The 25,605-nt window shown below is 40.9% G+C and overlaps 1 protein-coding gene and 1 non-coding gene across 5 annotated transcripts in view; one reads left to right on the forward strand and one right to left on the reverse strand.

Moving 5' to 3' along the window:
* Window positions 1-24,651, reverse strand: part of PIP5K1A (phosphatidylinositol-4-phosphate 5-kinase type 1 alpha) — a 38,889-nt gene extending 14,238 nt beyond the window's left edge. For 3 of the 4 annotated variants that reach the window (XM_045083089.1, XM_045083088.1, XM_013047964.2), the window contains exons 1-5: window positions 24,146-24,651; window positions 13,700-13,738; window positions 3,764-3,795; window positions 2,138-2,218; window positions 144-274 (exon numbers count right to left, since the gene is read on the reverse strand). In XM_045083089.1, coding sequence (XP_044939024.1) covers window positions 144-274; window positions 2,138-2,218; window positions 3,764-3,795; window positions 13,700-13,738; window positions 24,146-24,227 — 365 coding nt within the window. In that variant the 5' untranslated portion in view covers window positions 24,228-24,651. The remainder of the gene's footprint in view (window positions 1-143; window positions 275-2,137; window positions 2,219-3,763; window positions 3,796-13,699; window positions 13,739-24,145) is intronic. The other variant, XM_004776737.3, reaches the window with a different exon arrangement.
* On the forward strand, window positions 9,407-9,510 carry LOC123392962. Its single transcript, XR_006607685.1, has one exon. It is a non-coding gene; the product is annotated as a U6 spliceosomal RNA (small nuclear RNA).
* Window positions 24,652-25,605: the final 954 nt, after the last annotated feature.

Raw genomic sequence — 25,605 nt, forward strand, 5'->3', positions numbered from 1 at the left:
ATTCCTTTATCACCCCAAGATCAAGTTAAGGACTGGACATTAGGCACATGCCTAAATTAGACCTGAACCCCCCAAACTGGCCTGAGGTTGATATGAAAAAGCCACACTTCCCAGGACATTCCCCTGAACATTAAACTTTGTACCTGGGGAAGAAGATACTCTCCACAACATAGAAGTCTTGCATGAGGACATCACGCTCTGGTTTGGTACTCAGGCTTCCCACAGTGTGAGTAATGCCTAACTGGATGGCACCTTTCAAGGCAGATGAGGTTGTCTGAGAAACAGAAGAGAAAATAGGGAAGTTTCTAGTATTAAATCTGATCAGAACAATAAAAACTCAGGAGAGAAGAGCCAGAAGAAGTACTCAAAAGCAAATAGCACTTCTGGTACTTCAGACTAAGCGGTGGCAGTCCAATTCCTCCATCCTCTTGCTTTACATGGCAGTTAAGCCTGCTAAAGGTTGCAAGGATATGAAAATACACAGTAGCAAAGGCAGGACTGAGTCAGCCTGAGCTAGGCAAGGTGTTCCTACTTCTCCAAATTTATAGCTGGAAGCCACAAGCCACATCAACATTTGGAAGATATGTTGTACTGAGAGAAAAATTTTAAATCTCACTTCAAAGATTCCTGTGTGCAGAATGTCTGGGGCTCTCCAAACATTTTATTCATGAAATATAGACTGTAACTAAAATACGGACTGATATTCCGATGGACTACCTGGCTACAGAAGCTTCAGTCCTTTAAGGCAGAGCCTGACTCATGTCCCAAGGATGACAGGCTGGCAAAAAAAGTTCCTAATTGAAGAGAAAGCCTGAAAGACTCTAATTATTTCTTTTTTTTTTTTTTTTTTTTTTTTTAATTTTTTAAAGATTTTATTTTTATTATTTATTTGACAGAGAGAGATCACAGTAGACAGAGAGGCAGGCAGAGAGAGAGGGAAGCAGGCTCCCTGCTGAGCAGAGAGCCCGATGCGGGACTCGATCCCAGGACCCTGAGATCATGACCTGAGCCGAAGGCAGGGGCTTAACCCACTGAGCCACCCAGGCGCCCGACTCTAATTATTTCTGAAAGAAGTGTTTAGATTTAAAATGATCACACTATAGTCAAAAGCAATGAATTCAAGAACCTCACTCTTACAATCCCATGGGAAAATATCAAATCATCTAGATCCAAACACTTACCACTGGCCAGAGACAGCTACTTAAGTTCATTAAAATAAAAACTGAAAATCTGCCTTTTCAGTCTTACCAGCCACATTCAAGTATGACTAGTGGCTACTACTGGAGGACACAGATTATAGCACATTTCAATCACCGTAGAAAGTTCTACTGGACAGTTTTGTTCTAAATGATTTCCCTTATCCCCGACTCTTACCAAGTATTAAATTACTTGTATTTCTACTTAGTCTTCATTAGGCACTAAAATGTTAACTAGAGTGGTACCTGCCTGGCTCAGTCAGTAAAAAGCATGTGACTCTTGGATCTCAGGGTCATGAGTTTGAGCCCCATGTTAGGGTCAGAAATTAATTTACTTTAAGTAGGCTCCATGCCCAATGTGGGACTCAAATTCATGACCTTGAGATCAAGAACTGCATGCTCTACTGACTAAGCCAGCCAGGTGTCCTGTTAGAGATTACCCTCTGCCCCCCAAATTTTATACATATACACACACACATACACATACATATATATATAACTAGATTTTGAATTAGCCTAGAAACTCATCTTTTTGTCTCAATGTTCAGCACATAAGTAGAGCTCAATAAGTAACTGCTGGATTGACAAGGGCCTCAAGCCCATTCCCAGAGCTGGTCAGGTACCTGACAATGCAATAAAGACAGAGAACACCCACAAGAAAAATTTACATGGGCCAGAACTCCAGGAACTCCAAGATATCTACATACACTGTATCAAACAAGGTATAAACACTCAAGGGAAAGGTTGAACACTGTCCTTGGGAAGCCTGAGCACCTCCCAAAGTGGTCCAGAACTGAAAGCAAACTCTAAAGTCCAAGTTGTATGATAGCTCTTGTGCAAAGGCTTAGGATATCAAGAAATGAGACAAAATGTGGAGAATAAAACCAACGGGACAGAACTATCCCTTCCTGGACTAAAATGAGTGTTCCACCCAGACACACCTTTTTATACGTCGTCTCTCCTGAGGAATCAACACCTCGGTGGCCTATTTTCTTGGTGGGCATGCCAGAGGCATAAGGAACCTGGAAAAAGAAGAATCAAAATTAGCATATGATCCCCATTTAATAACACCATATAGCTACTGTGATACATTAAAACAAACTGAACACTCAACCCACCCATTCTACGTTACAAATATTTTGTAAAATCTTCACAAGACCCACACAGTTTTAGTATTGTTTCCAAATGAATTAACTGGCTAAAAGGACACAGAAAATTCCAAGGGACACATATTTCACTTTTGATCCTAGAGAAAAAAAAAGGGGGGGGAGACATAAAAAAATGAGTGACATTAAGGAATAGTAGAGACAAGAGAACTATGAAACAGCTGTTCCAGGAAAAAGAACAAACCTTAGTTCACAAAAGGCAGGTTAAACGTAGTTCCACAGACCTCCATCTTTTTTCACCAGCTTTCTTTCAGAAACCTCTACCCCTGTAACTTTCAACCTGACATGAAACTACCTGCTCAAAGTGCATTCACCAGTAAAAATGATCTAGCCACTCACAAATGCAAGTACTGCAAGCTTAGGAATTAAAAAGCTGAGGCAATAAGATAACTCCTCTGAGATAGGAGCCCTCAGTGCCTTGAAGAGACTCCTGGGAACATGATATGGCTTTGTTTTCCACCCACAGGATAGACCCTAAAATAAGGAAGGAGTAATACCAGTACAGCAGAATTTAGAAGGCTATTTCCCACATCAAGATGAAACACAAAAGACGCAAAGGTATTCTTCGTGATGTTAGTACTCATTAAGTTAATAAGCCAGAGGCAAAAAAGCCAGTGTAAATAGGGTGTCATGATCTTAGGGCCTGATATTCAAGTCTACTCTTCTTTCTAAGGCCCTTACTATCAGAAAACCCTCAGTATATCATTTCAAAGATCTTGGAAGAGGTTCTAAGAGAAAAACCTAAAATCTCAGGCCAAAGGGGGTCTGCACTCTGAAATCCAGTCACAAAACCCAGGAGAGAGGGAAGAAATAAGAGGTTTGGGGAATACTGAATAGGAAGAAAGTTAAGTAAATGGAAGATATTCTGCACAGAAAAGAGAAACTCAGGAAATTAACAGCATCTGTATGGTTAAAAGAAGTTCTTCAAATTCACTGAAGCTATGCAACCAGGAAGCAGTAACAGCAAAACCAAAGAGTAGGCTTTAGTGACGAACTATGGGGGTTTTAATCCCAGACTTATTAATTGTGTGACCTTGGGCCAATTGTAGAACCTCTAATCCTCACTCTATTTATCTATAAAACATGGATAGCAATGGTACTTAGCTCACAGGAGTGTTTACCAGATTAAATAAGAATAAAGGATGCTTAGATAAATTATTTAACTCTTCGGTACACTACCTTTGATACATTAAAAAAAAATGCTCAATCAATGCGAGCTATTATTACTATCTATAATAAACTACAATGAAAGTAGCTGTTTAATCTCTAGTTTACCAAAGAGATGTAAAAATCCTATCTAGCTTCCAAGATTCAAGTAGGGAGAAAATAAAGATGTCATAAACAGGTATCCTTCTATTCCAGAATTAAAGTTTCAGAAATATGTATCAGTATCAAACTCACCTCAGACGGCACGGATCTCTTGATTCCTGATGCTGTCAAAAGAATAAACAAAACCACAATCAGAAGTGTACACACACACACACACTAGGGCCCATAATTTCTATCAAGCACACTGAAACAATTGGGGTTTGAGTCCAACTAAACCTGACAATGAGCTCCTGTCTCTTGCTCTGTGATACTAAATCCTTTTGGATAGGGATTTTAAATATCCCTTCCTTTTCTTCCATACTCATAGAGCCCTTATGCATACTCCATTCTTGTTCTAGTCCCTTTTCTTAGTCAGTTCTCCAGGAAATATATCTGTTCTTGATACACTTAACATCATCAGGATAAAAGCGTCTCATCTGATACCATGGCTGAAAGAGAAAGGGCATAAGAGATACATAAGACTCACTGGAGAGTCTAGGGCTTAATTAATAATTCTTCCCGTAGAGCTAAAAGGGTAATGTAAGATAATTGTGTAGTTCAATCTCGTAAGTATTATTACTTTTATCCATTTAAATTTAGGAAAGATTTTAAGAACATGTTTACAAAATGACTAAAAGAACCTATCTATAGAAAATCTACTCTGAAAGGTTAAATCAGTTTTTAAGGGTTTGTCATCCCCATAACCTTCATTGATGATCACACTGGAGACACATGAACACTCAGGAAGACAGACTGTTGTGTCGTTCCCCCTACCCCCCAAGCTACCCCCATTTATACTGGAAAATATTGCCCTTCATATACAAAGACTACTGATACAGACCTATAATCTAATTCTAACAAATTCAAAGGGAATAATGATTAGCCATATTAAAGAAAATTAAAAAGAGGAGCCTAATGGGATGGATCTGCAATAACACCTGAGCAGGACGATCCCAGGTTCCAGTGTATGTTTAAGGACTAATGAGGCAGCAACACATGGGATTAAGGGCAACAAGGTGAAGCTCTAATTATCATTGTTTAAGGCAAATAATCAAGGGCCCTGAGAATTTCAGAATATAGCTGGGCTCAGAGGAAAGGTTATGATAATAGCCTTAGTCGTACAGAGGCCACAGACCACATACTTCTGTTACCAGTAAGCAGAGCAGCAAAACTTCCTTCCCCATAGTGAGTCAGGGTGGCAAAAAATGGGGAACAGATGGTTTTCATTCTTCTTCCCGAAATAGGAGGCAATGGAAATGTCATCTAGCTGTTAGGAAGATCTGCTACATAAAATGACCCAGAAAACTGGAAAACCAGAAAAGCCCCATTACCTACACCCTTTATAGATGCTTCATCTTTAATCACATCAATTTCATCTGGGTAAAAGACAAAATAAATTAGTATTGGAACCCCAAGCTAAAGCTTCCAAGGAACAGTAAGGATAACTCTGACTTATGAATAAAACTGCTACTGACTTACTATAAAATTTAAGATGTCCATCAACAAAGAAGAAAAGGCCCAACCTTTTTTTTTTTAAGATTTATTTATTTGATAGAGAGAGAGAGCACAAGTAGGCAGAGAGGCAGGCAGAGGGAGAGGGGGGAAGCAGGCTTCGGGCTGAGCAGAGAGCCTGAAGCTGGGCTTGATCCCAGGACCCTGAGATGATGACTTCAGCTGAAGGCAGATACTTAACCGACTAAGCTACCCAGGCACCCCAAGGTCTAACCTTTTATATCTTATAAGCTTTTAGCCAGGAGTCAATATGCTGAGCTATTTAAAAATCAGAAGACTTGGGTTCAAATCCCTATTAGATCAGACAAATTGTTCTCTATGCTTAACTAAAACAATGAACCTGTATTAGAAACCTTATGGGGGTGCCTGGGTGGCTCAGTCACTAAGTGTCCTGGAATGGAGTCCTGAGTCGGGTTCCCTACTCATTAGGAAGTCTGCTTCTCCTTCTCCCTCCAACCTCTCCTCCTTGCTCGTGTGCTCTCTCTCAAATAAATAAGTAAATAAGTAAAATCTTTTAAAAAAAGAAAAGAAAAGATGGGGCACCTGGATGGCTCAGTGGGGTGCCTGGGTGGGCTCAGTGGCTTAAAGCCTCTGCCTTCAATTCAGGCCATGATCCCAGGGTCCTAGGATGGAGCCCGGGTTGGGAATCTCTGCTCAGCAGGGAGCCTGCTTTCTCCTCTCTCTGCCTGCTTCTCTGCCTACTTGTGATCTCTGTCAAATGGATAAATAAAATCTTTGAAAATAAATAAATAAATAGGGGCGCCTGGGTGGCTCAGTGGGTTAAGCCTTTGTCTTCGGCTCAGGTCATGATCTCAGGGTCCTGGGATCGAGCCCTGCATCGGGCTCTCTGCTCAGCGGGGAGCCTGCTTCCCCCTCTCTCTCTACTGCCTCTCTTGCCTACTGGTGATCTCTGTCAAATAAGTAAATAAAATCTTAAAAAATAATAATAATAAGTAACAAATAAAAATAAATAAATAAAATTGAAAAAGAAAAGAAAAAAAACTAAAAAAAAAAAGAAGGCTTGGAGTGCCTGAGTGGCTCAGTCACTAAGTGTCTGCCTTCGGCTCAGGTCATGATCCCAGAGTTCTGGGATCCCAGAGTCCTTAGTCCTGAGCCACATTGGGCTCTCTGCTCAGCAGGGAGCCAATTCTCTCTCTGCCTGCTGCTCTGCCTGCTTGGGCTCCTCTCTCTCTCTCTCCTCTGTCAAATAAATAAAATCTTAAAAAATGGCTTTATGTAGCGGCTCCTGGATAGCTCAGTCAGTCGAGCATCAAACTCTTTATCTCAGTTCAAGTCTTGATCTCAAGGTTGTCAGTTCAAGCCCCACATGGCATCATATAAAAAAAAAAAATCTTGTGGATGCCTGAGTAGCTCAGTCTATTAAGCATCTGCCTTCAGCTCTGGTCATGATCCCAGCATCCTGAGATGGAGGTCTGTTTCTCTCTCTCCCTCTGTTCCCCTCCACTTGTGCTCTCTCACTCTCTTTCTCTCAATAAACAAAATCTAAAAAAAACAAACAAAAAAACAAAAACTAAAACAAAAACAAAAAACCACTTATGTAAAGATTAGATGAGATAAGCTAAATCAAATGGACCATAAAGTCCTATACAAATGTATTCTTTCTGTGTGATTTCTAAAGCAAAAGCAAAATTGGGCTCACAGCAAGGTTTAATGCTCAATTACCTAGACTTTCAAGGAATTTTAATTAGCATCTCAAATTACTTGGCTCCTCCCAAACTCCTCCACCACACCCTCCTGCAACTGCACACATGCAAACTACAGAATCACTGATTCTCCACTTGATCTTAGCCAAAAGGAAAATCAGTGTATTTTCAGTTGAAAAGACAAACACTGATTCTGGACTCCTTAATCAGTGCTTGACCTAGCCCTTCCTTTTTTACCACTGAGGAAAAAGTCTGGAAGGATCTGGAAGAACCAAGAAGGGCCAACACCCCAACCTCTTTGACATTCTTATCAATGGAGGGTAAAAAAGGCAGTTAAATGATTTCAAAGCACAAGAGTTAGTAAGAAAGTCCTATACTTCCCTGAAAAGCTCTACCTTGCTACCTTTCCTAGTTTTATCCCACAACAGGTAGCTCTAGAGCTGCTATGGTCTTGCAAGTACCCAGAACCAGGGTGAGAGGACCTCACTCGGTGGAAGGGAAGCAGGGCAAGAGGCAGGAAGAACAGGCAGAGGGAGAAGCAGGTTTCCCACTGAGCAGGGAGCCCGACGTGGGACTCAATCCCAGGATCCTGGGATCATGACCTGAGCCAAAGGCAGACACTTAACGGAATGAGCCACCCATGTGTCCCATAAGCCTCCGACTCTTGATGTCTGCTCAGATCATGATCTCAGGGTTGTGACAGCCCTGCATAGGGCTCCCTGCTCAGCACAGAGTCTGCCTGAGATTTGGTCTCCCTCTGACCCTTCCCCTGCTCACAACTCTTCCTCTCTAAATAAAATCTTTAAAAAAATATAATGATCATCAGAACAAGTAACACAGGAGGAGGAGGAGAACAAAGACCTAAGACTTATTACTCTCTTCCTTGCCTGAAGGTTTTTTTTTTTTTTTAAAGATTTTATTTATTTATTTGACAGAGAGATCACAAGTCAGCGGAGAGTCAGGCAGAGAGAGAGAGAGAGAAGCAGGCTCCCGCTGAGCAGAGCCCGATGCGGGGCTTGATCCCAGGACACTGAGATCATGACCTGAGCCGAAGGCAGCGGCTTAATCCACTGAGCCACCCAGGTGCCCCCTTGCCTGAAGTTTTATTCCTGGGGCACAAATCAGACCTCTAACCTATCACAGAAGAATGGAAGGGAAGAGAAAAAATACCTATAGTTTTACCAATGTTGCTGTTAACACCCAGGTGGTCCAGAAACCCAATGAAGAACAGAGTGACATTTTAAGGAACAAGATACCATCTGCTAAGGCTGGACCACTTGGTCCAAGTCTCTGCTAATGAGAAACTCTCTACTGGAGAAGTCCATGAGACTGAAGAGTCAATAACATTGTACCTATTCACCTCATAATCAACCTTTCTCTCCTATTAGTACAGAAGGAGGAGGAAGAACAGAAGGCAGGAGAAGAAGTTGGGGTTGGGGGGAGAAGAGAGAAAGAAAAGACCAGAAGACCAACTCAGCATGGGCACACTGGGCTTGGTCATGCCAGCCAGCCAATGTTCAAGGGAAATGAGATTCCTCCCTATGCATAAGACCAGAATACTGTTGGGGCTGACTGGGTGGCTCAGTGGGTTAAGCCTCTGCCTTGGGCTCAGGTCATGACCCCCGGATCCTGGGACTGAGCCCAGGGTGGCTTGGGCTCTCTGTTCAGCGGGGAGCCTGCTTCTCCCTCTCTGTCTGCCCCTCCCCTCTCCCTAATGCCTCAAATAAATAATCTTTAAAAAAAGAAAGAAAGAAAAAGAAAAGACCAGAATATTGTTCAGCAGCAAGTTGGTTTTCTAGCATCTTTGCAAAAAAATTCTCTGATCAGGATATATTATAATCCATATCCATGATCCATATATATCATTCTCCTTTTGGGGTGGAAAAACAGAGTATAGGGCAGAGTTCAATGTTAAAATTTACTTTACCCAGTGAAAACTCTCAGGGACCTGCCTCCCCCATCTAAGCCAAAACTCCAAAGGATTATTAAAATGCCTACATGATCAGTCCACACCATGAAATGTAGCATGTGCTACAGAAGAGAAGAGAGCACACTACCCAAGGTCGGGGTGTGTATGGAGGCTGACAGCTTGGCTTCTCCTCATTGGCTCAATTTTAACACCTCAGTACCAGTTCAATGTTGAATTATTTCTGCTCCCCCTCCTCATTCAATTATTCAAAAACTACTGATCATCTGTTACATGTCAAGAAGCAATGCATATGCATTATGGACAGAGAGTTTTATGTTCCTGACCTAGAGGAGCTCACAAATTTTTTCTGCATTTCTTGCCATCACTCAGGCATCTCCACATTCTCCTAGTTCTCCTTAATACTGATTACAAACCTAAAATGAACAGATACCTTTTTAAAAAGGGTATTTCTCTACACTGACAAAATTTTTATTTGTACAACACCTTAAAAGCTTACAAATGGAGCTCATCAGACCCTTAAAACATTACTACAGGGTATGGGAACCAATTAAATGAAGTACTTAAGAGACATAGCCACCAAATATAACGTATGAAACTTGACTGCATGCTTATTAGAAAAACAGTAAAGTAGTGCTCACTTTGGCAGCACATATACTACAAATGGAAGGTTACAGAGATTAGCATGGCCCCTGTGCAAGCATGCCATGCAAATTCAAGAAGCATTCCATATAAACAAACAAATAGATTAAATAGATAAGAAAAATAGTAGTTTAAAAGATTTCTGAGACAAGAGCCTCAAGAGAAGAAATTAAATAACCACTATTAATTCTGTAGATATGATGATGCTATTGTGTTATGTCGCAAGTCCCTACTCCCCTTTCCCCCTCAAAAAACAGTCCTTATCTGTAGAAATAACATTCTGAAGCCTTTATGCTGCAATCAGATGAAGACCAGGTTTGCTTTATAACATTCCACAGGGTGGAAGTTGGGAAACGAAGATGAAGAAATGCAACAAGTTTGGCAAAATGTTGCTGCTGAGTCTAGATGATGGGCACATGGAGGTTCCTTATACTGTTCCTTCTACTTTGTCTGAAAATTTTTATAATTAGAAGTTTAAGGAAAAAATACCATAGAAGAAAACAAGTCTAGATAATCAAGCTTCTTCACCTGAGCTAGCTTCTTTCTGAGAGGTTTTCTCTACTAAAAGGAAGCATCAAGATGAAGCTCTAACAGTGACTTTGTTTTTATACTGCACTAAGTTGGGACTCCTACTCATTAACAGGTCCTGGACCAAGAAGCATTCTAAACTACTAGTTAATGTTGCAGTACTAAAAGCAAAACAGACTGCATTAAAAAAAAATTATTTTTGAGTGAATCAATAGATGTACAGAACCAATCATAGCAACACTGAACCCTAGTTCCTCTGCAGAAAGAAAATGTAAAATACCTAAAGAAGCAAAAACAACTGCAACAAAAGAAACCCCAGAGAAGCAAAGGTATACTAACTCTGGTAATTATTTTAATATTTTATTTATTTGAGAGAGAGAAACAAAGAGCATGAGCAGGGGAACGGGCAGAGGGACAAAAAGACTCCTTGCTGATCAGTTAGCCCGAGGGGCGGGCTTGATCCCAGGACCCTAAGATCATGACTTGAGCCAAAGTCAGATAGTTAACTGGCTAAGCCACCCAGTCATCCCTCTCACTTTGGAAATTTAAAAAAACTCTGGCCAAGCAAGCTCAGTCTGGCTGAGTTCCTGATGAAAGCTGATTTTTTTTTTTTTAAAGATTTTATTTATTTATTTGACAGACAGAGATCACAAGTAGGCACAGAGGCTGGCAGAGAGGAGGAAGCAGGCTCCCCGCAGAGCAGAGAGCCCGACGCGGGGCTCGATCCCAGGACCTGAGATCATGACCCAAGCCGAAGGCAGCGGCTTAACCCACTGAGCCACCCAGGCGCCCCGAAAGCTGATTTTTATTTTTATATATTTTTAAAAGATTTTATTTATTTTTTTTGACACAGAGAGAGAGATCACAAGTAGGCAGAGAGAGGGAAGTAGGTTCCCTGATGAGCAGAGAGCCCAATGAGGGTCTCCATCCCAGGGCCCTGAGACCATGACCAGAGCCGAAGGCAGAGGCTTAACCCACTGAGCCACCCAGATTCCCCTAAAGCTGATTTTTTTTAAAAAGATGACTTGGGGCTTGATTCCAGGACCTGAGCTGAAATCAAGAGGCAGATGCTTAACTGACTGAGCCACCCCAGATACCCCATGAGAGGTGATTTTAAACAAAACAAGTTGAAAACTTAACTCCTTCAGTCACAAATGATGCTATTTACCCATTACCAAGCTAACAAATCAATAACCATTTATATTATAAAAATATCATTCTGAAAGGCCCTGTAATATTTTTAGTCTAATCCTCTTTATAAAGAAAGGCACAAGCATAAGGGATGTGCTCAAAATCACAGACCAAAGATGATGACAGAGGCAGAATGGGAATTCACATTCCTAATCCCAACTCAATTCTTTCCTCTAAATCATCTATTTTCTGTTTTCTGGCCATCTAAAGTCTAGGTGGGCCAAGAAAGCACCAAGGGAACTAGAACGCTCTACAAACTAAATAAATCTCAGAATTGCTAATAGACAATAGGAACACATATTTTCTTTCCCTGGGTACCCTTTTCCCTTGGGACAAGGACATCTATTTTTCATTTTCACTGAAAGAGGATTAAGAGCAGAGTCCCTTCTTCAATTCCTCCCAATCTCTTTTTTTTCTTTTAAAGATTTACTTATTTGAGAGAGAGAGAGAGAAAGAGAGCAAGCAAGCATGGGGGGAAGGGACAGAGAGAGGAAGACAGAAAATCCAGGTAGACTTGGCACTGAGCAAGGAGCCTGACACAAGACTCGACCTCACAACCCTGCGATCATGACCTGAGTCCAATTTGTAACCAACTGCACCACCCAGGTACTCCTGTATCAGTCTTAAGTTAAAAATAATGACTACTCTGTTCCTCTGGCAATGGTCATCAAAGTTACTGGGAAAAACAGTAGGAAAACACCTTTCACTTCTTTTAGTGAGGTTATCCTTGTTCTGAACCAAATAATGCCTATATTCTAGAACAGCAGAAACTTCTTTCAAGTCTGATTCTTGAAAGAGCAGTTTCACAGTTTTATAGATGTTAAGGTCCTCACTTGTCTTTGTAATAAAACATCAACAACTTTAACAGAGGAAAAAAAGAGCTCTATTCATCTCAGGTTAAAGTTTTCTTTTTGGTGTATGTGGGACGGTGACTTGCTCTGATTAAAAGCATAAGGCTTGGGGTGCCTGGGTGGCTCAGTGGATTAAGCCGCTGCCTTTGGCTCAGGTCATGATCTCAGTGTCCTGGGATCAAGCCCCGAATCGGGCTCTCTGCTCAGCGGGGAACCTGCTTCCTCCTCTCTCTCTGTCTGTCAAATAAATAAATTAAAAAAAAAAAAAAAAAAAGCATAAGGCTTTTATGATTACTGAATTTTCAGTGAATAAAAAGAGGGCATATGATAGACAAACTCTTTTTGTTTTAGGGATCTTGTAATTGACTGCAAAATCAGTTACCAATCCTTGGCAATTAACTTTTCCTTTTCTTTTCTTTTTTTTTTTTTTTTTAAGATTTATGTATTTATTTGACAGAGATCACAAGTAAGCAGAGAGGCAGGCAGAGAGAGAGGAAGGGAAGCAGGCTCCCCACTGAGCAGAGAGCCCAATGTGGGGCTCGATCCCAGGACCCTGGGATCATGACCTGAGCCGAAGGCAGCGGCGTAACCCACTGAGCCACCCAGGCGCCCCGGCAATTACCTTTTTCTTTTGGCACATTCACTTCTAAGATATTTGAAAATATCTAATGTAAAAGACTGAAAGTATCAGTAACTCCACATATTATGTACAGAAGAGCTCAAAATTCTGTTGTTTTCCAGGATAGCCAAGGTCAGAGAGGAAGTTTTTTTTTTTTTGTTTTGTTTTTTTAAAGACTTTATTTGTTTATTTGAGAGAAAGGAGGTGAGAGAGAGCATGAGCGAGAAGGTCAGAGGGAGAAGCAGACTCCCCGTGAAGCTGGGAGCCCGATGCGGGACTCGATCCCAGGACTCCAGGATCATGACCTGAGCCGAAAGCAGTTGTCAACCAACTGAGCCACCCAGGCGTCCCAAGGAAGTTGTTTTCTGTACTATTCTTTCCTTCACCAAGGAGTCCTGGTTCAGTCAGTACCCAATTACGATCAAACAGTTAATCTGGTTTAAAATCAAGTTCGTTCACACACAGACTATCAGATTAGTCAGGGAAGCAGTAATAGCATAGTAGGCAGAAATGCAGACTCTGAAATCAGAACACCTAGGTTTGAGTACTAAATCACCACTTAACTAGGCAACACTGGCCAAGTTAGTTAACTCTCTAGGCCTTGGTTACCTCATCTATAAAATGTTCCTCACAGGATTGTTAAGAGAATTAAATAAGTCATGTACAGCACTTAAATGCTCTACATTTTTTATCATCACTGTGAATTATGAAACTTATTTATAGAACAGGAAGGGTCAGGGGAAATGAGAGATGCAGGAGAAAGGGAAAAGAAGAGTTGAAACTCATTTACTGAAACAAAAGGAAATGAAGTTATAGGAAAACTTTGAGGGAGACGAAAGGTAGTCAATTAATTCATATTATACTGTGGAACTGTGAGAAAAGAAACTTCTGTGTTAACAATAGCATCTTTTTTGGAGGGCAGATAGAAATGTGAGCTAATGTCAAATAATGCTTGCAAGACATCCACAGCCTTCTCAGAAGAAGGCCATGTACTACTACTACAAAAAGTCTGCAATTGTTATAGGGAAGAGGAGTTGGCTTCTAGTTACTGCAAGGAGCTCATGCTTCTTCAGCACAGATACACATCAGATCTACCTCTCTTACGGTTGACCCCACAGCACAGAAAGTTGAAACCTAAATGAGGAAAAACAGAAAGTTATCACTTACTTCTGGGGTTCTACTTGCTTACAGCAGAATAAGCATATTAAAAAAAAAAAAAACAACTCTGAAATATAAAATTATGAACAGGACCTAACCTGACCCCTAGCACCATACAATGAAATATAAAATGATTTTTTTTGTAGCTCTAGGTTAACATTCAAAAAACAAGTAAAGGAGAAGTTCAGGCAGAAAAATTCCAAGAGTAGTCACAAAATTTGTAACCCAAATCATTTCAACCATTTCACCCTGGAGTGATTTCATATTGGCAAAAATTTTCCAGGTACAAAACTCCTTTGCATACAGGCACATGCCCTTTCAAAAAATAATGTGTGTATCTTATTTGAGGGTTTTCCACTCTTGGAGGGTAATTTGGCAAAATCTAGCAAGAAGTCTTAAAAATATACATGTACAATTTTACCCAGAAGTGGGAATTTATTCTAAAGAAACAATCAGTGGACAAAAATGTACATACAAAGTTACTTACTGCAGCACTGTATATAAAAACTATTATTGGATAGATACTGTAACTAGAAAAAATCTAAATGAACAAAGGGAGATTGGTGACATAAATCTAGTCATAAAATGGAACACATAAACATTTATTTTAATGTATATTTATGGATAGGACACAGAAAAATGTAAAAAAAAATTACATAGTACCATATTTTTGTAAAAACTTATCTACAAATTCACTTATATTATTTATACACATTGAAAAGGTCCAAAAAAACATATATCAAAATGTTTAAGTATAACTAACTACCTTGAATAGTGGAATTAGACTGAGTTAGTAATTTTAAATATCTATTTTTCCTTATCCATGTACATTTTATATAAAAATAATTACATCAATAATTTAGTAATTAAGGAAAAGAGATACACAGGGCTGACTTTATTGTGCTCTTTGCTGTATACTCCATTTTCCCCAGTAAACCACTACTCGACAGCCCCACATATATAGACCAAGATCACTCCTACCCCACACATTAACTCAAGCTCATTACAATCATATTAAGCTGCTGCAGAGAAACACTAGAAGAAAAAAATGTAAAAAGACAATGTCCAGAATGCTGCTGACAATCCTGAGCTACAAATACGCATGACTACTCTACACTCACTCTCTTTCTCTACCATGTATTATTCTGAGATGTTTGTATAACCTGAAACAAAACTTCATCAGCACATATAAGAGATCCTCCCTGAAGAGGTTTATCTTTCACGTCCTCCAGAATATCAATATTCTCCTATAAAACGGGGATACTAATTTCAGCTTATCTACTGGTTACCTAGCCCTGAAAAATATAAAAAATCTATCTGCTAAATTGTGAAAATAACCTGGGAAATCTTTAATGTTATGAAAATAATTTCAAAGCAGCTGAACCAGTCAAGGGCCAAAATGGCAACAACCCAATTGATCCTTGCTAAAATACAATGATGAATCATCACACCATGTCACAGAGTATTTTTCTGAGTAACTCTGTCCTAGTCTTAAGGAAGCACTCCATTTTGGTCCTTGGCCCCACCCTAAAGTGTGTTTCTGATTAAAAAGATACTGGAGGGGCTGGTTTCTTGAAAAAACACCACTGTGACTCTCCATACATTTGCTTGCTACTACTGAACTACAGGACATTAAGATTCACTATTGAGGTAATAAATAAAATCTTTAAAAAAAAAAAAAAAAGGGTGCCTGGGTGGCTCAGTGGGTTAAGCCGCTGCCTTCGGCTCAGGTCATGATCTCAGGGTCCTGGGATCGAGTCCCGCATCAGGCTCTCTGCTCAGCAGGGAGCCTGCTTCCCTCTCTCTCTCTCTGGCTGCCTCTCTGTCTACTTGTGATTTCTCTCTGTCAAATTAATAAATAAAATCTTTAAAAAAAAAAAAAGATTCACTACTGAGGGGAAGGAGGAAATGCAGAGGAAGGGAAAAATCATTAATATAATTCTGAGAAGTATAAAAAAGGCAAACTTCAGAGGGGTAAATGAGTTGGCTTTAAAAGAGATAACTGAAATAAAGATATTTCCAAACTGTAAAAACCTCTGATATAAGAGTTGTCCCCCCCTCCCCATAGTGTGTGGAACAAAACAGAGTTGGCCTTAATACCAGAGCCTCTCCCTGCACTTTCAGAGCAGAAGCATTTCCGTCAGAGATGAAATGACATCATCCACCCAATGAGAAACTAAGAGGCAGTGTGTGTCTGACTTCAATGTTTGAAGTACACATATAATTTGGGGATGCTAGAGGCTGGCCGGATGTGCATTCCTCAGACAACTTGAGTTTGCCTGGGCAGGTTGTAAAGAAGCAATCCCAAAGACACAGCTCAAAACTACTGCATACAAATTTGTCCGTAATACCTACACAGAGCACAAAGCGATATAAGCAGACTTCTGGGAAACAAAATGCTAAATCTCAGGAGTTCTCTTGGTTGATCAGACTGAGAGTCAGAGGGTTTAAGAGAAAAAAACAAAAACAAAAAATAACCCCTAATCAAAGCAAAACCCCACACAAAACAAAACACAAACACAGCCCAGTTATCTGCTGCACTATTTGAAACAATCTCTTTGGTCCTTGTTACCTTGAGATACTGAAAACCATTTTAAGTATACCCCTGCAGGTAGGGGGCACAATATGTTCTTCAAATGAAAATACTTAGAAATGTGTGAAATATCAGTCCACCCCTTGAGAAGTACTCAAAAACTTAGTTTTAGAAACAAAAAAGGCCCATTACTATACCCTCAATAAGGACTAAACTAGGCCGATTAAGATAACCAAGCCACAGCCCAGAGAAAAACTGAATTTTGTTTCCTAGCAAGTGTCAAGTTTTCCTAAGGATCTTCTAGGAAAAAGTCAGAAAGGCAAAGATGCTCCTAGAAGCAAAAGCTCAAAAACACAAAGCAGTCTGATCTACCAGTCCTGGGGTCACCTCAGATAACAGCCAACTGTTAAGCAGCAAGGAATGAGCCACAAGTTTACTAAGACTCAACCCCCCTTTATTTTTTTTTTAAACTAAGACTCATCTTGATAACATACAGCCTCAATGCAACACCTCTGCCACTAGTAACAAGCTCCCTGAACCTGTTTCCAAATTTAATTAAAATATCTCTGTATTTCCCTCTTGATAAATTTTTACTTCTGCAAGGCGAATTTCTTTCTTTCTTTCTTTCTTTTTTTTTTTTTTAAAGATCTTATTTATTTGTCAGAGAGAGAGAGAGAGAACACAAACAGGGGGAGCAGCAGTTAGAGTGAGAGGCAAGCAGAGGGAGAAGCAGACGCCCTGCTAAGCAGGGAGCCCAATGAAGGACTCAATCCCAGAACTCCGAGATCATAACCTGAGCCAAAGGCAGATGCTCAACCAACTGAACCACCCAGGCGTCCCTACAAGGCAAATTTCATGGTTCTCAGGCCTCAAATATGTATCTCTTGGCCCTAAAACTTTGAAAATGGCGGTGTGGGAGAAGGTCTTCTTTAAAAGACCTCAGCCTCGGGGCTCTTGAGTGGCTCCATTGGTTAAGCCTCTGACCTTGGCTCAGGTCGTGATCCTGGGATAGAAGCCCCACATCTCCTGCTTCTCCTCCTTCATCTACCTGCTGCTCTACCTACTTGTACTCTTTCTCTTTTTCTCTCCCTCTCTGTCAAATAAATAAATAAAATCTTTTAAAAAATGGGGGAAAAAAAAGAGAGAGACCTGAGTCTCAGGACACCTGGGTGGCTCAGCTGGTTAAGTCTCTAACTTCACTCAGGTCATGATTCCAGGGTCCTGCGATCGAGTTCTGTATCAGGTCCCCTGCTCAGTGGAGAGCCTGCTTCTCCCTCTCTCTCTTTCCTGCTCCCCCTGCTTGTACTCTCTCTCACTGACAACTAAATAAATAATATCTTTTAAAAAATGAATAAATAAAAGACCTGAGTCTCTTGGATAAGCCATCCCATGGCCAAGAAATATTTGAGATTTCTTGGCAGATTGCCACCTCTTATTTCCAAATCTGGCTCTATCTATCCTGAAAAAGCAAGGACTCTTGCTGGATTGGAATGTACACGTTTCAGCAGAGAAAGTCTAATTTTAATGTTATCATAATGAACATTAATTGCCCAACAATGCACTTCAAGATAATTACAAGGAAAATCAGAGATATGTTACTTTTCCATCATCTCTTTTATACACATTCTTATAAACGAAAATTTGAAGTTTACCAGGCTGTTTATGTACACTGTGCACAGGAAAGCTACTCTGCTCTAGCTAATTATGTATCCTAAAAAAAAAACCCTCTTCCCATTCTCTCCCTACAACTTCCTTTGATTACCTTCCCTTAGCCTACTTCCCATTAACATCACTGATCCTTTGGTATACTGCTTATTCTGGGTTACTTCCATATTACTTGGTTAAGTACATAAAGCAAATAATAAGATATATTGTACTCCCTACAAGGAACCTGCCCTCCTTGCTTTTTGCCAAAATCTTGCTCAGATTCATCAGGAAGAAATCTTTTCTGGAATCAGATGATTGCCAATTAATACGTATTGTCTACAGGGGTGCCTGATCTGGCTGGTTGTCAGTACAGCATGCAACTCTTGATCTTTTAAGTTAGTGACCCATGCTGTGTGCAGAGGTTACTTAAAAATAAAAGCTTTAAACTAAAATATCTATTGTCGACAGTCATTACAAACAAAGAGACTGGAATTTCATAGGAGGACAAAGAAAAATGACAGGACAAAGTTTAAAAAAATACAGAGGTTGAGCAAAAAAGGTTCACTTCAAATAGTAAATAATAAAAAGAACGATGGATGCTTATAGAAGATGTGAACAAAACCAACTAACACAAACTTAGAAACTAAACAGTGCTCTTTTGATAGGAAAGGGTGGAGAAGTGAAGTGCAATAGAGGAAATGGGCTAGGAAGTGGTTTCCTCTAGGAAGTACCATCATGCCAACACTCTCTCTGAGTAGTGGGCTGGGGTTTGGAACACAGAGAAAAAGAGATTCCCTGTACCAGGCTATCAGAAAATAGCATACTTCCTGAAGTATACTTTTATTCATGATCAAGAAATACACCCAGGAAAAAGAAGAAATTAACAACTTTGCTCTTGCTTTATATCTAGTCAGAACACCCAAAAATTCTTGGAAAGAAAATATACAGCTTAGAGAATAAAATAACCACCTTCCTTCTTTATCCCCACTTCTGTCTTTGGCCTGGTGTTCTCTCTTTTGTTCACTACACCGGCTGCAGTTTTCACTATATCATCAGAGAAAAACAGACTAATAAAATATGTAATAACTAGTAGTTGGCACCTGTTTGAGCCAAGTTATGAATCAGAAGACTTTTATATCAACCCAGAACTGCACACAGAAACTAACAAGCAGAACATATTATTTTGATATCCAAAGCTAACTTATCAGTGCATTACTACCAATTACTATCAGATACTGGATACTTAATAAATCTATATCATCATGCTTGACCAGGCTTGGGCAGCCATGGCAGAAATAAATGGTTAATCGGGGTGCCCGGGTGGCTCAGTCAGTTGAGCCTCTGGCTCTTGGTTTTGGCTCACGTCATGATCCTGGGGTCCTGGAATTCAGCCTAGCCCCAGGCTCTGAGTTCAGTACGGTCTGCGCAGATTCTGCTTGAGATTCTCTCCTCCCTCTGCTCCCACCCCCTGCTTGTGTGCACACTGCACTCTCTCGCTTTCTCTCAAATAAATAAAATATTTTTCAATAATTAAAAAAAGATAAATGGTTAATCAAAAACAAAGACATTCTGGAGTCAGTTTTCTGGCAAAAAATTAAAAAAGTGTCAAAACCCCCATGTAAAAAACAAACAGAAACCTCTCTCCCTACTTATAAAATGTCGTCCAAAATGGTACCTGGTGATATTTTAACTGCATGATATTCTGTTCTATTTTTACATTTCCAAATTTCAATTTCTCACTCTAGTAAAGTGACTTAAATTGTTATTACTTTTCACTAGTATGGAAGAAGGGAAGGGAAAAGATCAGACTACTAATGTTTTACACCAGATACAAAGAATACAGACCAAAAAAACTATAAAACCCCTACCATTTGGTGTTATCAAATTGGAGCATAATTTACTGGTGAAGCTCTTCTAGAAAGAACAAAACCACCAGAATCAGGGACTGATGAGGCTGGCCCTATGATAAAGGTCCCAAATAAAAATGCTTCAGTCCTGGGGCACCTGGGTGGCTCAGTGGGTTAAGCCGCTGCCTTCGGCTCAGGTCATGATCTCAGGGTCATGGGATTGAGTCCGAGTCCCGCATCGGGCTCTCTGCTCAGCGGGGAGCCTGCTTCCCTTCCTCTCTCTCTGACTGCCTCTCCATCTACTTGTGATTTCTCTCTGTCAAATAAATAAATAAAATCTTTAAAAAAAAAAAAAATGCTTCAGTCCTGTGTCCTCTGGGGTTGCCCACAGTAGTTAAGTAAAATACAGTCAGAAAGGAGCTGTAAAGTTACTTCCAAATCGTTTGTGCTCATGATAAAATCATATAGGTAAAGGGTGACAATTTCAGAAATGTTCTGGTCTGAAGTAAAAAGCAACTACTGGTTTATGATGTTCTAATGTTTCAGGTGCTTTTTTCCTTAGAAGGGGAATCACATGTGATTTTATCAAACAGCTCTTATTTCAGAAGAGCTTTAGCATTCTAATTTTACTTTTTAACTCCTTCAAACTTCAAATCAAGTCTCCCAAACAAAGTCTTCACTCCCTCCCTGAGGTTTAAAAAAAAAAAAACAAAAAAAAAGACTCAGTAGCTGATTTCAAGTGCGCGCTCTCTTTTTCTTAAGATTGTATTTTTGGGGTGCCTGGGTGGCTCAATCATTAAGTGTCTGACTACAGTCCAGGTCATGATCCCAGAGTCCTGGGATCAAGCCCCATCAGGCTCCCTGCTCGGTGGGAAGCCTGCTTCTCCCTCTCCCATCCCCCCCACTTGTTTTCTCTCTCTCACTGTCTCTGACAAATAAATAAAATTCAAAAAAAAAAAAAAGATTTTATTTTTAAGTAATCTCGACACAGCAATGTGGGGTTTGAACTTACAACCCTAAGATTGAGTCACATGCTCTACCAACTGAGCCAACCAGGCACCCCTGAATTTCAAGATCTTGATAAACTAGGCCAGTTACAGATAGGGAAACAGACTCTTTGCACACTGGTATGACAGATGGTCATACTGTCATCAGCACCTCTTCAGGGCTAATTTTATTTTTAAGATGTCACTGTCCAAATAATGAGGATGGGGGAGAAAGCAAAAGAAGGAATAAATTTCCTTTACACACCTAACAGCTGAGACTGGATGGCAAACTGCATCAGTTTTTATTAACAAAGTATAAGAACAAACACATGATGAGGACTTCTGTAAGCTGATACTCATTTATAACTGCCTCCCCCCAAATCCAAACATGGTAATTACTCCAATGGGAAAAGATGTCAAACATCTCTTAGAACATATGGTTTGATCTACCATCTGTATTTCACTTGTCAGCAGTATAAAAGACCAGCTTACTGGTACCTTAATGGTAAAAACATCTAGACAGTAACAACTGTTCTAAATAATCTGTCCTTGGGGCGCCTGGGTGGCTCAGTGGTTAAGCTGCTGCCTTCAGCTCAGGTCATGATCTCAGGGTCCTGGGATCGAGCCCCGCATCGGGCTCTCTGCTCAGCAGGGAGCCTGCTTCCTCCTCTCTCTCTGCCTGCCTCTCTGCCTACTTGTGATTTCTCTCTGTCAAATAAATAAATAAAATCTTTAAAAATAAATAAATAAATAAATAAATAAATAATCTGTCCTTACTAATTTGAAAGCCAAAAGATTTTGAGCCTCCAAAGGTTATGAGTGGTTTATCTAAAAGATCAATCTGTCCCTGAATACTAACATTCTTATATTGAATCTATTTTCAACACTGCCAAAGAATCTTGTCTTTAGGATTTCAGAGTTTCACCAAATTTAAATGAATTAAGCTAAACACCTCAGTTCAGTAAGCTGGTTTTAGAATGGTTACACACACACACACACACACACACACACCCCTCCCTTCCCTGAATTTCTACAAGGCCAGCCTTCCTTTAACAATATAGGAAACCATAAACCATCACTCATTCTTGTCAATGTCCTAATTCCCCTAGTACCATCCAGATACAGCAACACTCACCTCCAGTCACAAATACAACGCATAAAAAAAATATAAAAACAAATAAACCCCATTTTTAATAGCCTTTTTTGGATCAGAATCAAATATTCTATTCTCTTCAATCATATCCTTAAAATAAATTATTTTATTAAATTAAATTTACTAAGACCAAACTTAAGTGAAAGTGCAGACACACAAAGTCAACACTGTGTATTTGGACACAAAAATCCCATCAGGTTTTCAGAAATATTTAATTTTTCTTAACTTCTTAATACAACTGCTTCAATAACTGTCAAAGGAGCAAAGAGGGTAGCTGCAAAAAACAAAAGTAAAAATAGGAATCTAAAACTATTTTTAGATATTTTTTATACCTTGACTTCTCATATAGAACGCATCAGAGTCAAGGAGCTGTAAAGTCCACTGAAACCTATTAATTTTATTTTCTCAGGAAAACACAACAGGTCCAAAACATTTATGCAATCTGAATTATTAACTGCCAACCCTAGGATCTGGCAGAAAAACATAAAAAAATACCATACGGTGACATCTGAAAAAGATAGAAGAACTATCTGAAGCAGGAGCAGAGATGGAAGAAGAGAAAAATGTATCAGTAAGTAACAAAGAACTATTTCCTTTACTCCTAAATCTGTCCACAAGGCCAGTACTTCCATTAGATAGATACTGAATCAAATTTTGGGATATAAACACATGGCTTTTAAGGTTAACCTAGTTTCTAATAGAACACATAACTTGATAGTTAAGTTTAATGACTACACACAACCATTGTTCTTTCTGCACTGGGGGAAGGAGAAAAGGTTTTAAATGAAGAACTACTCTATAAAAAAAATCTGTCACTTTACTTCATTCTTCACACTTAGAATGCAACATGAGTTGATCTGGTCCTTTAATGCTTTTACAGGAAAGGCAAAAATCACCTCTCAAGAAACTAAAAATAGATGCACATAAATAAAACTGCAGCTTATGAAGAAGGTATCTGTGACGATATAGTGGTACCCAACCCAGCTGAAATACGAAAGGTAGAACCTTCTATATAGCCAATTCAAAAGACAAGGATGACATCCCAGGCCTATGGAAATTCATCTCAAGTACAGCATCCATCATCTGAAAAAGTCTCTCCTGCTCACAGTTTAGAAGCAACAGTCACTATGGAACACCAGACGTTTCTGATGGAAGCTCTGGAACAGTTTCTGACTCAATCTCCACCCCCTCCCCACACTTATACACATTTTTCCTCCTACACACAATCTGTTGCTTTTCTTGTGGCTCCTCGGCAGTCCCTCAATCTCCAATAGTTTCTAACTACTTTGAGCTATGTTCACTGGCTCCATTCTCCAAGTGCCAATTTCCTGATACAGCCTTAACATTCTTCCAGTCCATTTCCTATTATGCAATATTCTCCCACAGCACGTAGAACCACCTCCCCCAACCACACCATCCGTCCCAGGCCTAATTCCCAACATAACCTCTCTCACCCTGTAATGCATCATTCCACCTTCTCCATCTGTTTTTAGGGTTTTTTTTCCACTTTCCTTCAAAACGTTCCATTCCTTCCCAAAAGTGGGCAGTCTAGTAATGGGAATCACCGCAGTAGAGTGTTTGATATAACATATATGTGTGTACAAATGCGTGCGCGTGGCGGGGGGGGGGAGGCACTAAGTGAGAAGGAATGACGTATGAAGGGGAGTCTCTAAGGAAAAAGAGGTCTCAAATAACTCCCACCCCCAACAAAATCCACAATTCCCTAACTCCACAGCAAATCGAAAGCAAGCGTCACTTAACTCTTAAACATGTTTCAACTCCATGGCTTCTCTCCCACAGGTTCATCCAATTAACCTCATAATCAACTTGCGTTCCACCTGCCTTTCACACTCATTCCTCTACTTATGAAGCCTCCATTTATTTTAGTTTTGTCCGTTCCTTTCGATTTCCCTTCTGTTTCCCTCCCACCTCCACCCCCAATCTCCATCCCCTCCTAACCCTACTACTTCAAGTCCTCAATTCGGTCTCCTGAAGACAGTTAGTGTTTTTGACAGTCACCCTTTCCTCACCAAATCCATCCTTTCCTCAGACTCCCCGTGCCCGCTCAGAAAGCCCTCCTATTTGAAAGCCCGGCCTCTGTCCTCCTTACCGGCAGCTCCTCGGACATCCCCAGTTACAGGTGCCCTCCCAGGTCTAGCTCTCGTTCCCATCGCACCAGCAGTCCTCAGACCCCTGCCCACGCCCCACCCTGATTACCTGAGGAAGAGGCGCCGGAAGAGACTGCGGGATCCAAGGCTGAAACCCCGGCCGCCGACGGCCCAGAGGAGGACGACGCCATCTTGGCAGCCCCCTCCCCCTCAGCGGCCTCGCTCCCCTTCAATCGGGCTCTTCCTCTTCTCCAAATCGAATCTTCTCCACGTCTCTTCACAGGACCCGCGTTCTGCGGGCCGCCTCCCTGCCCCCTCCGGGGCCTCTCTCAGACTCGTCGGGCCAGGTAGTGAAACAGCTCAGGGCCGCACCATTTCGCTGGCATAGGGGAGAATTCCTGTCTCGCACCCCTCCGCAACTCCGACCGCTCTCCGCGGGAGCTTCTTAATCCCCTTTCACAAGAGAATACGCTCGCTCAGGCTGCTGAACCTAACCACACCTAAAGAAATAAAAGGGCATGAAAAGTCCCAACGGAACAAACCCTCCCACCCCTCCTCCCTAGCCACAGCCTGTTTATCGCCCAACCCCACCGCTCCACTCTGGGAGGGTAGGGAAATCCGGGAACTGCGCATGCGCTTAACCTCTCCAGCGTTTCAGCCCACTCGACTGGGCAGAAAAGGTGGCCCCTGAGAGCCAATAGGGGAGGCTGCTACTGGTCATATGACACGGGCTCCCCACGCCCTAACGAATCCACCCGTCAGAAGACAAGCCCTTCCCGACTGTAGACCGTCCCTACGGTGGCTCAGTGGGTTAATTTATATTCCGCTCTGCGAAAGGACCCCGTTGAATTGCCGGAGCTCGGGATAAGTGAGCCTACTCTGCCGGCCCTCAATTTTAGAGCCCAGGGAAGAACTCCCTACAAAAGCACTCTTTGTCGAGACAAAGATACTAAGCACTCAAATATCACAAAACATCACATGCGACTAAGTATTCTTCCGGCTTTACTGCTTTGTTTACTGTAACGTGCTCGGCAGTCTTGTCTGCCTCTGAATGACATTCAAAACAGGTCTACACTTTGCCTCAAACGCAGCCCTGGGCACACTTACGGAATGCAGTAAGTATTTGATAAATGAATGAACGAAGACCTGTCAGAAAGGGCTATGGAAAGCAGTCAGACCATATCACAGTCTTCCCGCCATCCAAGCAAGCCCTTAGCTCTTTAACTGTTAATCTGTGCACCAAAGGGCATGGAGATACAATGAATTACCCACTCTAGTCTAGTGTGTGGACTAACACTACTCAGTTTTAACAAAGTACCCTAGAGATTGTGAACCTAGGTAGGGATCTTAAGACCTCTCTCTCCTTGATCAGACTGTAAGCAAAGACTGTTTCACTCTTATATTTCCAGCTTCTCCCATCTGTGACTCTGCACATGGTAGAGGCTTAATAATTATTTGTGGAATTAATGAAGAGAAATGGGGGGGGGTCTCGCTTTTGTAGCGCCCAAGATGGTCTGGTTATCCTCTATCCGGGGGTCTTCCCGATTCTAGAAAGGGAACCTAGGACCA

The sequence above is a fragment of the Mustela putorius genome, unplaced genomic scaffold, assembly GCF_011764305.1.
Source record: "Mustela putorius furo isolate JIRA1106 unplaced genomic scaffold, ASM1176430v1.1 tig00000695_pilon_pilon_pilon, whole genome shotgun sequence".
Taxonomy (NCBI): domain Eukaryota; kingdom Metazoa; phylum Chordata; class Mammalia; order Carnivora; family Mustelidae; genus Mustela; species Mustela putorius.